This window comes from Mercenaria mercenaria, chromosome 11 (genome assembly GCF_021730395.1).
Source record: "Mercenaria mercenaria strain notata chromosome 11, MADL_Memer_1, whole genome shotgun sequence".
NCBI classification, from domain to species: Eukaryota; Metazoa; Mollusca; class Bivalvia; order Venerida; family Veneridae; genus Mercenaria; species Mercenaria mercenaria.
The window spans coordinates 67645756-67662672 of NC_069371.1; the positions used below are offsets into that span (position 1 = coordinate 67645756).

A 16917-nucleotide genomic window follows, 5' to 3' on the forward strand; every position below is an offset into this window, starting at 1 on the left:
TAAATTATTTCGATTTTAATATGACATTGTCTTTTATTGTAACATTTAGATCAAATATGATCTGTTTCTTCGCGCATTATTTTTGGCAAAGACGGGCACCAGGGTGCAACCATTAACCCTTTCATAAGCCAGCTGTATGGTTTTCTCACATGACAGAATTCTACAGCTGTTTAGCGCAAGTGATTGGAAGTTAGTGACCTTAACCTCCCGACCAAGGATCAAAAATGTAATTGACCATATATACATTTACTAATGAGTCTTACTTAATACTAATAAGTCTTGCTTATTGTCGACCACTGCGTGACGCATGATTTTCCATTTCGCTAACACAAACAAAATTCAAATTGAAGCAATCACCCTAAAGAGCTTTTTATTTTTTTATGTCGGAATGTTTTAAGCTACATGTAATTTATTGATATATAGTATATGGATGTCAGTTGTGGGAGGTAGGTTTTAGTCCTTTTATGCTATAAATTTCTCAAACAAAGTGGCAAAGATTATTCTACAACTATGACTAACATTTGATTTCAAATTTCTAAAATTGAAAATGAAATCCAATCATGTCTTCAAATAAGGTTTCATTCTCTTATAATGGAAGCAGAGAAATACATGTAATATATACATGTATACCGGAGAGGAATATTTAACCGGAACGTTTTATTAGTGCGACCACTGTTCATTTTAAGGCGTACGAAAGTCTAAACCTTCATTAATGTTATTTTCGGACATAAAGAATTATACATGCAAAACCATTCTGACAATCAAACGTAGATGTCATTAGATCTGTCTATCTGAAAACCAAAGTCAATGTCTAAAACACAGTATTTCATTTAAATTGAGATCCATCCACTGATGGTCATAATGAATAAAATAATATTGTCGTGTTTAGTTAAATTTATTCAACATGTATCTATGTAAATTTCAAAACAGTTTTTTCCGAACTGCAGCAATTAGGGAGAAACCAAAGCTTGAATTTAACATCAAGTATGGAACCTCTTGCCGAAAAACATTACTCTCTGCCAAAATAGAAAGCAAGTAAAATTTGCCTGCTTAATATACACAAATGATGGGGCGGTGGTCTAGTTGTTACACGCATGACTGTCAATCCAGAGGTCCGGGGTTCGAATCCCGGTCAAGGCACTGAAAAGTTCTGAAATTCTCGTGAATGTCTCTTACCTCACTACGATGCTGTACTGGATTTTCCCAGGAAAGGCGATTTTGTATGTATCGGTGCTATACACAGGATATGTTAATAAAACAGACTGTCTATTCGCAATGAGCTAGGCTAAGTTAGACATACAAGCCTGTATCTAGAAAAAAATTCTCTCTATCTGTTCTGGAAGACTTATCTCACACTGCTCCTTAATCATTACATTTAAATCACTTCATTTTAGCTTCTTTTTTTCTACAAAACAAATGGGTCATTTACGCTGAATAAGAAACTATCTCCCAGTTAGTCTGCATCAAAGACTTTGTAATTGCTCAGAATATCAGCAATGACGTGGTGCAGGCGAAACAACATTTTGATGCTTCACTGAGACTGACCAATATGATGCATGTATCTGCATTTAAGTTTCCGGCAACTGTTATTTTAAGTTAAAGAGACTAGCATAGCTTCGTCTATCGTTTAGATGATAGGTAATAGCCTGTATGAGCATGTATGTAACCAGCAATTGTTATCAATTTAAAGTCCATCTAAATGTTCCTGTTTTAAGAAAACTTGAACTTCTTATGAACATTTAATTCAAACAATAGAACAGAACGCTCTTACTAAAAAGGCAAATATAGGTATCTCATTTGACAATATAAATCAGGGGCAGGCAACCGAGTGCTGTAAGATTTGGTCTGTGTTAATACTGAGCTGTAAAGAATCAATGATCTACTTTAAATAAATTTACTTTCACTGTAAACATTGTTGATTACTGATCGCAAATGTTTTCATCTAAACAATAAAAGATATCTACATTTTGGCAACATAACTTAAAATATCTTCTGCAGCTGCATATCAATATCATTCTGTACTTCTGAACTTGTCCGGTATTGTGTGTCTTTAATTTATGTTTCCTATATAATTATAACAACACTTTTGGATAACTTAAAAATGATAATTCCACTCGAGCGCAGATCTACGTATCGCAGAGTTTCGAGTTCGATTTTTGGGCGAAGTTCATTTTCTCCGTGACGATTGATGTAAAGCATTGTGTCTGAACTCATTCGTCCAACGCCATTGATTCATGTGGAGAAGTTGACAGTTATTTGCAGGGAACATGTTAGTACTGGTATAAAATGCAAGAAAGCTATTTAGAAACCGCCAGCCATTATATAACTGAAATACTATTGCAAGAAAGAAATGAAAATAATAAATTCAAACGTAGTTCTACTTAACAATATATTTTTTCTTTACTGTTATCTTTAATTAGGACAACAGGGCGGGCAGGACTTTAAGTATCTGTGACAAATTGCGCATATTCATATCTATGTCCTTGTTAAACTTAACGACTTCTGATAATTGTCCAATTTACTACAGATAAGGTTTGCAAAGTCTTCGTACATATATTGTACTAGCTCAAGACATCATGTTGGAAATAAAGATATTGGGTGTCTTTTATTTTTGTTTCATATATTACGATACTTTGGGAAAACATCAAAATGATAAATCCAAACGATTTATGTTACATAGCGATGAAGATCTAGCGGCGGAATTTCTGGCTTTGAAGAATCAGGTTAACGCACAGGCCTCCAAAATAAGTAACCTGGAACTGCAGCTAATGCAAGAACAGTCTAAAGCAGGTAAGTATGCTTTCTCAAGTTAGTTTTAGTTTCTTTATTTTATATTGACTGAATTTTTATAGATTATCTATGACTTAGCCATAGCTGGAACTAATTGAATGTTTTAATATATGGCGGAGAAATGTATTACTTTATCAAAAATACTCAGTTATTTTTCAATAAAATTCAGACATCGCTCCGGCCAAAGCTGATTTATTTACGGGTAGATACATATATTATTTCAGACGTAACTTCATCTTATATTCGTTGGGGTCGGACAGTCTGTCCTGGAAATGGTTCCACGGAGTTGTATAAAGGTAGGTGCCAGACACAATATTATTGTATTTAGTAGTATCTCTAAAATATCAGAAGCTGTTTATATCAGGTTAATTGGACGTTTAAACAAAAAACAAAACGCATTTTGTTTCAGTACAAGGGTACTTACCTTATATTGCCAGAAAGTGTTCATACCATTCGTTTTTCTGCGTTGAAAAGCAGTCTATGCTTCAAAAGGATGTTCTCACAGATTTTGTTTTCACGTTTAAACATCTAATTCAAAAGGTTAAAACAAACGCCTGAAAGGGCATTTATTTGCCTTTCAGTTATTACATGTTTACCTATAAAAAGCAACATCTTTGTCCTAAAATCGTTTCTGTAATTGTATTTTGTTTGATTATTTTGCATTATTACATCATAAGCAACATTTAGTAACCAAGTAAATACATAGAAGAGTGGTGTCCTTGCTTTGGAAGAAGATGATAGCTCCTAGATTAAAGCCATCGTGATATTTTCACATTGCCAGGGTCATTATCACCCAAAGGCATCGCGATCTTCAATTTATTGACCTTTACGTATTATCCTAATCCGCGTAATATCATAGGCGTTCCGTAAAATGTTCTTTTGGAATTGTTAATGTACTGGAATGAACACAGAGCTACAACAAGTACGAATATTCTATAAATTTTGTGAATGCAATGACCAAATATGTAAAACTACATGCACAATAAATTTTACGTTAGTAGGCGAGTGAAAATTTCGAGGAGCGAGCTTAAGCGCTCCTTTTTTATTTCTTTTCTTACTAATCTGCTACCGTAAATGCTGTTAATGTAATCTTTTATTTTGCATGATGAGTTCAGACGCTTTTCACTCAAATTCAAAAGATGCGGAAAAATAATATAGGGTTCTGATTAAGTTTCATAACCTGAAGCGTAAAGTTGTGTATTTTTCTTAAGATAAATTTAAATAAAAATATACTATTAGGATCACAGCACAGCTATATTTTTAATACCTTTACCACGTGACAATTATCTGTAAATACAGCACTACGTACTTAGTTTATTACATAGGTTATTTCATTTTTCAAAGTTAAAACATTTGATGAGGATTAATTATTAAAGTTTATATCTAGTAGTTAAGTGAAAATTTCGCGTAAAACCTTTTCATATTTTAATATCATATTAAGGAGTAATATTTTACCAGAAAATATAAACTAAAAACATAATATTTATATTGTATAGGTTTTATGAGCGGGACTTTCTTGCCAAGTCATCTTCAAATCGGAAAAGGAGCGGGTGCCAACTTCCTTTGCCTTCCGGATACTCCACTTTGGGATTACTATACCAATACCAAGAACAACGACATCTTAGTGACAGGCGTAGAGTACAATTTCAATCCACACCTAAGCTCTGCCGAACAGATTAAGTTCTTTGGAACATCTATTGGGAGAAGTGAAGCTCCATGTGCCGCTTGCCAAGTAGCTCGTGGTTCAAACATCATGATTCCCGGAAGGAACGAATGCTTCGCCGGCTGGACGAAAGAATACAGTGGTTACCTTGTGGCCGGTTACCCGGGGTATGCAGATTCTTCAGAATACGTATGCTTAGACAGGAGACCGGAAGTTGTTTTTCACAGCGGAGATGCTATACAAGAAAACAATTTATACTTCGTAGAAAGCCACTGCGGTGGTACGCTAGCTTGTCCTCCATACGTTGATGGTCGAGAACTCTCCTGCGTTGTTTGTTCTAAGTAAGGTCGTATCTGTTTACCTGGCTTGATATATAATATAAATATTTTACTCTTGCTCTGTGATTGTAATAAATATCACTGCAGAGTTAATAAGTGTTTGTAATGTTTTGTTTCTTGGGCAAACAAATGAGTTTCCGTATACATACAAAGGACACACCTGCTGCCCTGTGCAATTGCAGTGAGGTTATTCTAAACTAGAAAGATGTCAAACCGATGACTCTTGTACCTTTATTTTATCATTATATACATTAACAAACCCTGTATCTCTGATTTGACGAAATTTTGATGCTAATTACTAGACTGTAGACATATTGCTGATACTTTGAAAAACACAGTCAAGTAATTGTCAGAAACACAAATTTACGGCAGTGATAAAAATATCTACTTAGCTGATTAGTGTTGAATTTCTCTTGTTACTTTACATAGACTATCAAACACGGGTATGACCAAAGGCCCATACTAAAGGTATGCATACCTATCCTGTAAGTATATTGAACGTTTTGCTGACGACAGCTTATTTTTTTTTTACCATTCTTTCGCTAATGACTATTTAAACTAACTTTTTTCACCTTAAAACTAAATTGTATATATATCGTATGAAAGATAAAATATAAATATGGAAATTAAAAACATCACTACAGTCATATTAAGTGCACGGCAGACAAATCGCAAGCAAAAATGGAAATGCAAATGTCATCCGTATTCAAACATTTTCCGTGCAAAACTTATCAAAATGTACATTAATACATAAAGTATGCCTTTTGTCAGTCTGTAAAGTTTTGGCAAGGCGCTTACATCACAATATGGCCGGCACACTACCTCCTTATCCAAACGCTTTTATATATCTACGAAAAGGTACCATTGGAATAAATATAGTATGAATTCCGTTGTTATGATATTTCATTTTTTGCTGAAACAGCTATTTCGTTGGGATATGCATTGGTGGTGGATTCTAATTCTAAGTTGACAATCAGTGGGGATTTTATTTGTTCATGAGAATTTTATTCTGTGGATTGAGTAATTTATTAATCACGAATATTATTGATTTTACAGTACTTTGGTTTTTAATACACAATCCAACATCATTGTCCATACTGTAGACTTCTATATCAAAACATCTACGTTTAAAATGTCATATACAGTTTTTTCAGTATAATGCAAAATCAATTTAAAAAGAGTATATTTTTATCAGTAAGGACTGCACTAGGAAGATTACAGCCTTTTGAAAAATTCTAAGCATACTGAAATCCCAGCGTTTAAAGAAAAAATGCATACATACTTATTATGATTGGCTTCCTTACACTCTATGAAAATGAAATTAAGTTTATTCTGATAAAGAAAATAAGATCAGATGAAAAAAGGTCATGGCTTCAATTTACTAGATCGCCGTGCATTATTATTGCTGTACATAATATTATGAAAATACAGAATAGATGTCGTTCTTGGAAAATATGAATAAATTATACCGTCGGAAAAATTGCTTCTAAAAGCATGTAAAATCTTTCTTAACAATACATATTGGATATCGACCATGTACGAGGTCTTTTTGTGTAGGAAGGACCAGCCCACCAACTTCGTGTAATCGCCCACGAGCTTTATGTGTCACCGATAGTGCATAGCGCTCTAAGGTGTTTCTTGAAGCTCGTAGGCAAGGCTTTCCTACATAGAATGTCAATGTAGGAGGCCGATTTGCGGCTTACACATCGTCCAACTACACGTCAGCTCGTGCCTTAAAATCTTGTCAATGATATCTGTGTAATATATATTTACATATGTTCTGTGTATTGTTTTTTTTGTCTGCACGCTTGCATTTTAGTACCGGTATCATTATTGTAGTCTCCCAGATGAAGTTTCAGTTCCATGAAAATGCAAATGCCTCATGACTAAACACTTCAGCTTGTAGTTACGAATCAACAGAACAGCGTAAATTGGTCTTAATTTCTGATAACGTATTTCAGCCTGACTCCGGTGTCAAATACAAAGTTTAATTGTCCGTCTGTACGTTATTTCGCCAGTCCGCCTCACAATTTTGTGTACCCAACCTCTTCAGAATCTACAGTTTCATATCTTACTTGGTTATATGACAAAATGGATCCAATATGCAAAATACTGGACTGTCAGAAGCGCGTCTTACAGAACAGGCGCTTTCAATATATTATCGGATAAGCTACTGGTAAGTTCAAACCATACTAAATGATATTATTTTCGTTTCTGTTAACTGGTTAATACAAGGTGCATAGCGAGGCGGAAGCTAAAAAATAAGGAAAACTTGGTTTCAATATGAATTTTATTTGCACTCGAAACTATTCTTATTTAAGTTATTATCTCAATGGGTGACAGTGCCAAAATTTCCAAAAACATGTGTCCACAAAAATTTGAAATGCTTGCATTCGCTTTTCAAAACCAGCTTATTGTATTGCACAGAGAGTACTTTAATTTCTGTAGGATTTTTAAGACATAAAAGCATACAGATTGGAAATTATATACTGTTTACCAAAGTGAAAATACCATATATTGTGATAGAGCTAAAATTTCATTTTTGTATTTGTATTGAATGGCTGTGTAATATCTCTAAAGAAATCAGGGAAATATTCCTTTTTAATAGATAAATAAGTCATATTGAAATAAATCAAATGCATGTAGCAGAAAAAAATCAACTAGCCGCGGACACTTTTGCACCAAAACACTGAAGAAGTTGTTATGTGTCAAAATCTAGGACAGAACTTTACCACCATATAAAACTTTATCTGTAAATTTTATCATTAAATACAGAATTCATTTGTCATTCATACACATATAAAGAGTCCAAAAACATTATTTTATCTTGTGATCAAAACAAACAAAATTTGGTGGTTGTTGCTACTTATATCTCAGTATTTCATCCGAAAGCATAAAATGAAATAGAATAGACGTCGAGTACAAAATTCAAAAACATTGCGACAAAACTAAGGTTTATGTAAGTACATGTGTTTAAAACTGGGGCACCTTATTTGCAGATGTTATTTTTTTTTCTTTTCAAGTAGGCAGTAAATGCAAATTTCGTTCAATATAGAGGACTTGGGAGGCCCTCCCTCGTCTTGAAATTCAGGAATGTACTACAGTACAGCCTCTCAGAACTATTAACATTGGTCTTATAAAACTGATTTTTATGCAGAGAGGGATCAACTTTTTGCACAAATATTCTTAAAACTGGAAACCTAAACAATATTTTTCAAGGGAAGTTGTTGCTCTACGAAGGTGTCATTTCGGAAGTAAGACTACGCATGCAAAAAAAAATGTAAAATGTTATGTTAAATATTTTGCGATTACTTCAATATTGATTAGGCATCCATACATAAAACTTTGTTTTGTTATCAATTTTCTTTTTTATTATCAGTACTGTGTTATGATATTGGACTGCTTTCAGTGGGTTAAAGGGCCTCGTTGCCGAATGGTTAAGGTCGCTGACTTCAAATTAGTTGCCCCTCAACGATGTGGGTTCGAGCCTAACTCGGGGCTTTGAATTCTTCATGTGAGGAAGCTATCTAGCTAGCTTACGGAAGGTTGGTAGTTCTACCCAGGTGTCCGCTCGTGATGAAATAATGCACGGAGGGGCACCTGGGGTCTTCCTCCACCACCAAAGCTAGAAAGTCGCCATATGACCTATAAAATAATTGTGTCGGTGCGACGTTAAACCAAAAATAAAAAAATAAAATAAATTCAGTGGTTACAGTAATGTATTTGTATGGAATCCAACTATGGCTAAACATTGGACTACATGAGTAAATTGATTGTGTATACTATTCGTTTTCCTCGTGCAGTCCAATATCAAATAAACTGTCCAATATCAAACAAATATTGGACTCCACGCGGAAAATAAAGGACTGAGTCTCATTGAAAGCAGTCTAATATCAAAATTACTGTGCTGCGAGTACAAAGGATTGTCATTACAGTGTTTTAACAACAGTTATGACCTTTTTATCATTAAGATATAAGAGTATCATATGTAACCAGCTTACATAAATCACATAAGATGTAAGCTCATTGTCTGACCCTTCACCGATGGGAGTTCGTAACCTCGTTTAAGGTGACTTTCAGAGAAAACATCCTATATCTTACGAAGAGTATTCGAGATGATCAGAAAATTATCCGGTTATTTTCTCCAAAATTTAAAATGCTCTCAATTTTCATAGCAAACAAATCGAAGGTGTTTCATAGATAACATCGCGTTAAGATTAATTATAGACTTAATCCCTCTAGAACGGAATTGATGCAACACTTACATTTCATGTATAACTATTATTATATTGCATGTAAGATAATTCAAGTCACAGTTAAATTTGAAATTGAAATTGTCCATCTGTAATGAAAATAATTGTTATCTTCGTCGTAAAATACATCAAGGGCGGATCCAAGTTGGGTGTAGGAAACTTAAATTCGACGAGAATACTTTATCGACAGCCTAAAATTTATATATCAGTCAATTTAGCGTTTTGGTTTACTTTGCTTGCAAATTTTTAGTTTCTAAAGTGTAGGGGACCGAAAGGAAGACAAATAAAACGGTTTTCAACTCAAAGACTCTCAATTCCGTTGCTAACGAATGATCCCTTTGTTTCCCTTTTGTTTGTTGGGCTATCACGTAGGTCTATTCGTGCACGAGGACAGGTCTGAATAGAGTAACAGTAGACCCATTCACTTGCACAGATAGTCCTTTCCTTCTCATGAGATTATAATTGTTCACACAGGACACTCCGAAATTATAAAGACACAGGGGAAATAATAGATGTGTAATATACATAATCAGAACTATTTTAAGACAGAAAAGGTAGCCAAGCAAGACTAAATTTCCAAAACATATTCATCAACTAGTTTCGTATTGAGGAGAACATCTCATGGCTTTTCAAGAAGATGAACTCATCAAGAAATGGAATAAAAATAGTCAGAAAAAAAAGTTCTGCTTTGAAAATTTTAGAAGAACTGAAAAGGAATTAAATTTCATCCTCGTATTAGATAATGAAATATAACCCCGTGCCACATCTAAAATTTGAGACATAAATAGGAGCCATATATGTGTTTACTTGAATATTAAACAGGAGTACCTAATTAGACGCGTATTATTCCATATTAGGTCTAGGGGAACGCTTCCAAATTTTAGACGATACGGAGACTATACAGCTTCGTTAATGCCAATTTTAAACGTAATGCATTGAATATGCAAATAAATTCAGAAAATCAATCTTTAATGCCATAAATCCTGTCACAGAGACAAAGAAGAGCGGTATTTCTTTGGAAAATGAAATTTATCATTATCATGATAAGCCTGAAACAGTGTATCATTGAATGACGTACTAATTTAAAGACACGAAAGTTCATTTTCTACGGCAGCTTCTTATAAGTCTAAATCATATATCATAATACATCTTGTTGTAAAGAAAATCCCTACTGTTTCTTTTATATTTCCAAACTGTTCACAATCTGATAGTTTCATAATACATATACACGTGCAAGTCTAAGAGCACCAAAGCAATTCTAGAGTATAAATACCGTGTTCACAGCGAAGATGGTGCAAACATAACTTATTAACTCTTGCTGAAGTTTCCCTTCAAGGATTCAAATGACACACTCTTTAGCTATTGATATATGTATTACTTAATCAGTTTGCAATTGTTGATGTCCAACATGCACACTACAAACCTGAACAGACTTACTATAATATTGATGTGAAATAATATTTTTGTACAAAAATAAAATGAAACAATATTAAAATAAAAGAACCTATTACCATACCAATTTGAACATGCACGATATGTCTTTAATAATGTTTATAATGTGATTTGCATTGATGTCTGTGATATTGTTTTGAAAAGATAATATTTTACTTTATGCCAATGAATATTACATAGATGTATAAAAAATTAGGCAAAATTATATTTGATTCTTTCCGTTTCGTATGGAAAACGATTTCTTGATTTGAACAAAGTTACAATTTAAACAGTTTGTTTGCAAATAGCAGAAAAGCTTGTAACAATTGTTTCCTCACATGAAAGAATACTACAGCGGTTAAGCACAAGTGATTGGAAGCTAGTGACCTTACCCACCGACCACGGATAAGGAATGTAATTGAACATATATACATTAACTAAAACTAATAAGTCTTGCTTATTGTTGACAACTGTGTGACGCATGATTTTCCATTTCGCGGGATATTACACAAACCTAATTTAAATTGAACATTACATCCAAAACAACATTTTTTTATAATTTTGTTATGTCAGTATGTTTTTAGCTACATGTACTTTATTGACAAAGTATATGGGTGTCAATTGTGGAAGGTAGATTTTAGTCCTTTCATGCTATAAATTTCTCAAACAAAGTGGCAAAGTTTATTTTCCAGTTGAGACTATCATTTGATTTCAAAATTCTAAAATTGAAAATGAAATCCAAACATGTTTTCAAATAAGTTTTCACTTTCCTCTATTTTATCCTTTTGCTACATGATAAGTGACTGTGCTCTTATAATCAATGCAGTGAAATATGTGTAAGATATACATGCGCTGGAGAGGAATAGGAACAGGAACGTTAATTAGACAAGAAATACGCAGTATTAGTCAACCACTATTCATTTTATGGCGTACGAAAGTCTAAACCTTCATTAATGTTATTTTAGACAAAATGCGATGAATATGCAAAAACACTCTTACAATCAAACTTAGATGCCATTAGATCTGTTTATGTGAAAACCAAGTCAATGTCTAAAATACAGTATTTTATTGAAATTGAGATCTGCTTATTGTCATAATAAATGAGATATCATTGTCGTGTTTAGATATTTTATTCAACATGTATCTACGTAAATTTCAAAACAGATTAATCTGAATTGCAGCAATTAGAGAGAAACCTAAGTTTGAATTTAACATCAAGTATGGAACCACTTGCCAAAAAACATTACAATCAGCCAAATTGTAAAGCAAGTAAGATTAGTCTGCTTAATATACACAATAAATGATTCACCGTAAGGAAGTAATTCCGGCATTCGATAATACAAGCTGGCAGTTACTTGCAGAGAACATGTAAGTACTGGCATAAAATGCAAGGAAACTGTTTAGGAAACTGCCAGCAATTCCATAACTGAAATACTATTGAAACAAAGCAAACAAGCAAAACAAAACCAAATGATAAATTCAAACGTCTTACGACTTAACAATGTGTTTTTGCTTCACTGTTATCTTTATTTAGGGCAACATGGCGTGCAGGACATTACGTATCTCTGGCAAATTGAGCATATTCATATCTATGTATTTGTTTAACTTAAAGACTTCTGATCCCTGTCCAATTAGCTGCAGATAAGGTCTGCAAATACTTCGTACAGACATTGTACTAGCTCAAGGCATTATGTTGAAAATAAAGATAGTGTGTGTCTTTTATTTTTGTTTCATATATTACGTTACTTTGGGAAAACTTCAAACTGATAAATCCAAACGATTAATTTTACATAGCGATGAAGATCTAGCGGCGGAAGTTCTGGCTTTGAAGAATCAGGTTAACGCACAGGCCTCCGAAATAAGTAACCTGAAACTGCAGCTTCTGCAAGAACAGTCTAAAGCAGGTAAGTATGCTTTCTCAAAGTTAGTTTTAGTTTCTTTATTTTATATTGACTGATTTTTTATAGATTACCTATGACTTACCAATAGCTGCTTACCAATAGCTGGAACTAATTGGATGTTTTAATATATGATGGAGAAATGTATTACTTAATTGGAAACACTGTGATAAAATTCAGACATCGCTTCGGCCAAAGCTGATTTATTTACAGGTAGATAAATATATTATTTCAGACATAACTTCATCTTATATCCGGAAAGTCTGTCCTGGAAAGGTTCCACGGAGTTGTATAAAGGTAGGTGTCAGAAACAAAATTATTGAATTTAATAATATCTAAAATACCAGGAGTTGGTTTTATTAGTTTGACGTTCGAAGAAAGAAAAGACGATTTTTTTTGTCAGTACTATATACCTTATATTGCCGGAACATGTTCATGCAATTCTTTTTTATTCATTGAAAATACCTTATATGTTTTCAAACAATCATTTCACAGATTTTATTATTACGTGTAAACAGCTAATTCAAAAAGTTAAAACAAACGCCCAAAAGGGCATTTATTTGCCTTTAAGTTATTACATGTTTACCTATAAAACGTAACACATTTGTCCCAGAAACTTTTCTGTAATTGTATTTTGTTTGATTATTTTGCATTATTACATAATTATAAACATTTAGTAAATGGGTAGATACATAGAAGAGTGGTGCCTTTGTTCTGGAAGAAGATGATAGCTCCCAGAATAAAGCCGCCCGGGATACCTTAACATTGCCACGATCATTATCACCCAAAGGCAACAGATCTCCCATTTATTGACCTATACGTATTATCCAAATCCGTGTAATATTATAGGCGTTCCGTGATTGTTAGATTTGTTAAATTAAATGTACTAGAATGAACAAAGGTCTACTGCAAGTACAATATTCTAGCAATTTTGTTAATGTAATGACCAAATATATAAGAATTACATGCACAGTTAATATTACGTTAGTAGGCGAATGTTTGAAAACTTTGAACAGCGAACTTTAGCGATCCTTCAAATATCTTATGCTACATGTACTGGCCTGCAAGTCTAACTGATGTTAATGTGAATTGTATTATATAAAATTATTTAAGACGGTTTTCACTCACTGTAACTAAATTTAAAGGAGACGCTTAACAATTATATAAAGTTTTGATTAAGTTTCAATATCAGAAGCGTAAAGTTGTGTATTTCCCTTAAGAAAAAAATATATACAACTGGGATGACAGCGCTAATTCTTAATACCGTTACCATGTGACACTTAATTGTAATGCAGCTCTACATACATAGAAAGATTATTTCATTTTTCCAACTAAAGACTTTTGATGAGGAAGTTCTATCTTTAAGTTATTATCTAGTAGTTAAATGAATGTTTCGCCTAGAACATATTTATATATTAGTATCATTTCAAGGAGTAATAGTTTACCAGTTTTGCAAAGACGGAAACATAAACCTAGTATTCATACATTATAGGTTTTATGAGCGGTACCTTCTTGCCAAATCATGATCAAAGCGGAACAGGAGCGGGTGCCAACTTCCTTTGCCTTCCAGATACTCCACTGTGGGATCATTTTACCGATAAAAAGGACAACGACATTTCAGTAACAGGCGTGGAGTACAGTTTTTACCCACATTTGAGCTCTGTTGAACAGATTCAGTTCTTCGGGTCCTCTGTTGGTTATAGTGAAGCTCCATGTGCAGTTTGCCAAATCGCTCGTGGTACAAACATCATGATTCCCGGAAGGAACGAATGCGTCGACGGCTGGACGACTGAATACAGTGGTTACCTTGTGGCCGGTTACCCGGGGTATGCAGATTCTTCTGAATACGTATGCCTAGACAGGAGACTGGAAGTTGTTTTTTATAGCGGAGATACTAAAGCAGAAAACAATTTATACTTCGTAGAAAGCCACTGCGGTGGTACGCTACCTTGTCCTCCATACGTTGATGGTCGTGAACTCTCTCGCGCTGTTTGTTCTAAGTAAGGTCGTATCTGTTTACAAGCTTGAAATATAAATGAAATATTTTAATTTTGCTTTGTCAATAATAAATATCATTGCAGAGTTAATGTCTAGGGCAAACAAAGGAGTTTCCGTTTATATACAAAGGACACGCGGGTGTCCCTCAGTTATTGCAGTTACTGTAGAGGGGTCAATTTAAACTAGAAAGATGTCAGATCGATGACTCTAGTCCCTTTATTTCCAATAAAAAACATATGAACCCTGATTTTACTAAGTTCTGATGAAAGTTGCTACACTGTAAGAAAAATGCGGATAATTTGGAAAACACAAGTAATTGCCACAAACAAATTACGGCAGTTACAAAATTAAATACTGAGCAGTTAACAAATTGTTGAATTTTCCTTAAAATTTATCAGTAAAAAGGGATATGCATGTGTTTATTTAATTTTATTTTTATTTTTTTTTTTTTTTTTTTGATGAAAGGAAACACATTTACCACATCTTAATTATACGGCGCATATTTTAAACATTTATCATTTGGTATACTTGCCTGTATATGAAACACATAAAAATTACTTTTAATTAACATAATGAAGTTTGATGGTCAGAGTTTTGGACGATTTCTTACATGTTTTCGCGACTTTAAATTTTGACAACAACATCTTATTATATTAAACAACGCACTGTCGTTTAAAAAACAACTTGAAAATCCCTAGGTAAGCCTTATATATTGCGTTTACACAGACCTACCTTTAAATCAGTTCCAGCACATCACAATGTTCGTAGTGCGAATTGTTTTGCTTTAACAACATAATCTAACTTAAATGGTAAAAGGCAGAAGATTCATCATGATTGTAAAACATATTTGTCAGTCTATCCTCTAAAAACTTGGATATCATCTGTAGCTTTTCTGTTCGTGTCCAATTCTTTTATTATATGAATGTTTTTGCAAAAACATTTTACAGCACCAATTTATAAAAGTAATCAAACGGGGATGTATCATTATCAGACAATAAAAATTCACCGTAATCGTCTATTCCGCAAGTTTCTATCGCAAACCGATTGGTTCAAGAATTCAATGAAATGGTGAATTAAAACCTACAGCGGACATTGATTTTTTACAATTATCAAGAATGAAGTTCAAATAATAATTTAAGTGAAAACTCAACAAACCTATTTGTTAAAATGTGCTATTATTAATGTTTCTATACGGGGTAGCGTCCGTACTCTGAGCTTCGCATATTATTTGATATAATTTAGGAAATGTACGGCCATCCTTCCCTTTTTAATTTACATAAAGAATATCATACATGGGAATGACCAAAGCTTCATGCTAAAGGTATGCATACTTATCCCGTAAATATACTGAAGGTTTTGCTTACAATATGCTATATTCTGTCCCTCTCCCCTTGAAAATAACCATATGTACCGAATTTCGAAAATTTTCAGCTTCTGCTAGGCGTTCTAGAAATAAAGTTTGTGTTTAAAGCTTAATACATTTTATGTTGTTGTTTTTCTGTTGTTGTTGTTGTTTTGGATTTATCGCCGTTTTTCAACAGTATTTCAGTTATGTAACTGTTGGTAGTAAACCTAACCAGTGTTCCTCAATTCTTTACCAGTCCGCAAGTAACTGTCAACTTCCCCACATGAATCAGAGGTGGCGGACGAACGATTTCAGACATTATGTCTTTATCAAAAGGTCATGGACAACATATCCCCCGCCCGGGGATCGAACTTAGGCCCCTGCAATCCGTTGACCTGCACTCATCCTACTGAACTGAGCGGGCCTGCTTCAATTTCACAGACCAAATCGAGGTCTTTCTTTTTAATAAAGACCATCCCACCAGCTTCATGAAATCGCTCAAGAGATACATGTGACACCGAAAGCGCGTAGCGCTCTAAAATGCTTCTTGAACCTTACTGTATTGCCATAGATGCAGTTTAAATTTCATGATAATGCAGTAACTAACATGTTCATGACTATAATAACCTGATTGTTCAGATGTTTTTTGTAGTTCCAGAGTCAACAAAATGCATAAATGGGTTGAATACGCCCCTCCCCCTACCATACCTCCTACTCCCACTGCCCCAGTGGCATATGAAGTGTTTTAACTGTGCGTTACATCTCTTGTGTATACCGTTTCAATAAGATTCATATCGTACTAGTTAAACATTAACTTTTAACATTATAATATAACAGCTACATATGTAACCAGCATACATAAATTCTAGTCTTCATTCAATTAAAATGAAACCGGGCGTACATCAACATAAGGTGTATGTACGCTCATCATAGAGCTTTTCACCGATGTAGGTTCGATATCTCATTTAAGGTGACTTTTTCAACATGCTTTTGAAAATTCTAAATATTAGAAAGATATTAAATTTCATCCTCGTTTTAGATAATGAAGATTATGAAATGAAAAACCCATGCTACAACCAAAATCTTAGACATGAATTGGAACAATATACGTTTTACTTGGATATTAAACAAACAGGAGTATCTAATTAGACATGGATTATCTAGGCGAACGCTTCTAAATTTAAGACCAGAGGGAGACTAG

The 16917-nt window shown here is 33.7% G+C and overlaps 1 protein-coding gene and 1 long non-coding RNA gene across 2 annotated transcripts; both read left to right on the plus strand.

The window, feature by feature from the left end:
* The first annotated feature begins 2512 nt into the window (after positions 1 to 2512).
* On the plus strand, positions 2513 to 4871 carry LOC123531074 (short-chain collagen C4-like). Its single transcript, XM_045311856.2, has 3 exons — positions 2513 to 2790; positions 3015 to 3086; positions 4287 to 4871. Exons 1-3 carry the CDS (start codon positions 2577 to 2579, stop codon positions 4796 to 4798), a joined length of 798 nt encoding a protein of 265 aa, XP_045167791.2. The 5' UTR covers positions 2513 to 2576; the 3' UTR covers positions 4799 to 4871.
* Positions 4872 to 11993: 7122 nt separating this feature from the next.
* On the plus strand, positions 11994 to 15794 carry LOC123532696 (uncharacterized). The gene is made up of 3 exons (XR_006682696.2): positions 11994 to 12379; positions 12609 to 12670; positions 13866 to 15794. It is a non-coding gene; the product is annotated as an uncharacterized LOC123532696 (long non-coding RNA).
* The last annotated feature ends 1123 nt before the right edge of the window (positions 15795 to 16917 follow it).

Excerpts from the sequence above, each read along its gene's own strand:
- LOC123531074 (XM_045311856.2), top strand. The coding sequence starts at position 2,577 with ATGTTGGAAATAAAGATATTGGGTGTCTTTTATTTTTGTTTCATATAT. Across the intron at positions 2,791-3,014 it reads GCAAGAACAGTCTAAAGCAG|ACGTAACTTCATCTTATATT; the intron begins GTAAGTATGCTT and ends ATATTATTTCAG. Across the intron at positions 3,087-4,286 it reads TTCCACGGAGTTGTATAAAG|GTTTTATGAGCGGGACTTTC; the intron begins GTAGGTGCCAGA and ends TATATTGTATAG.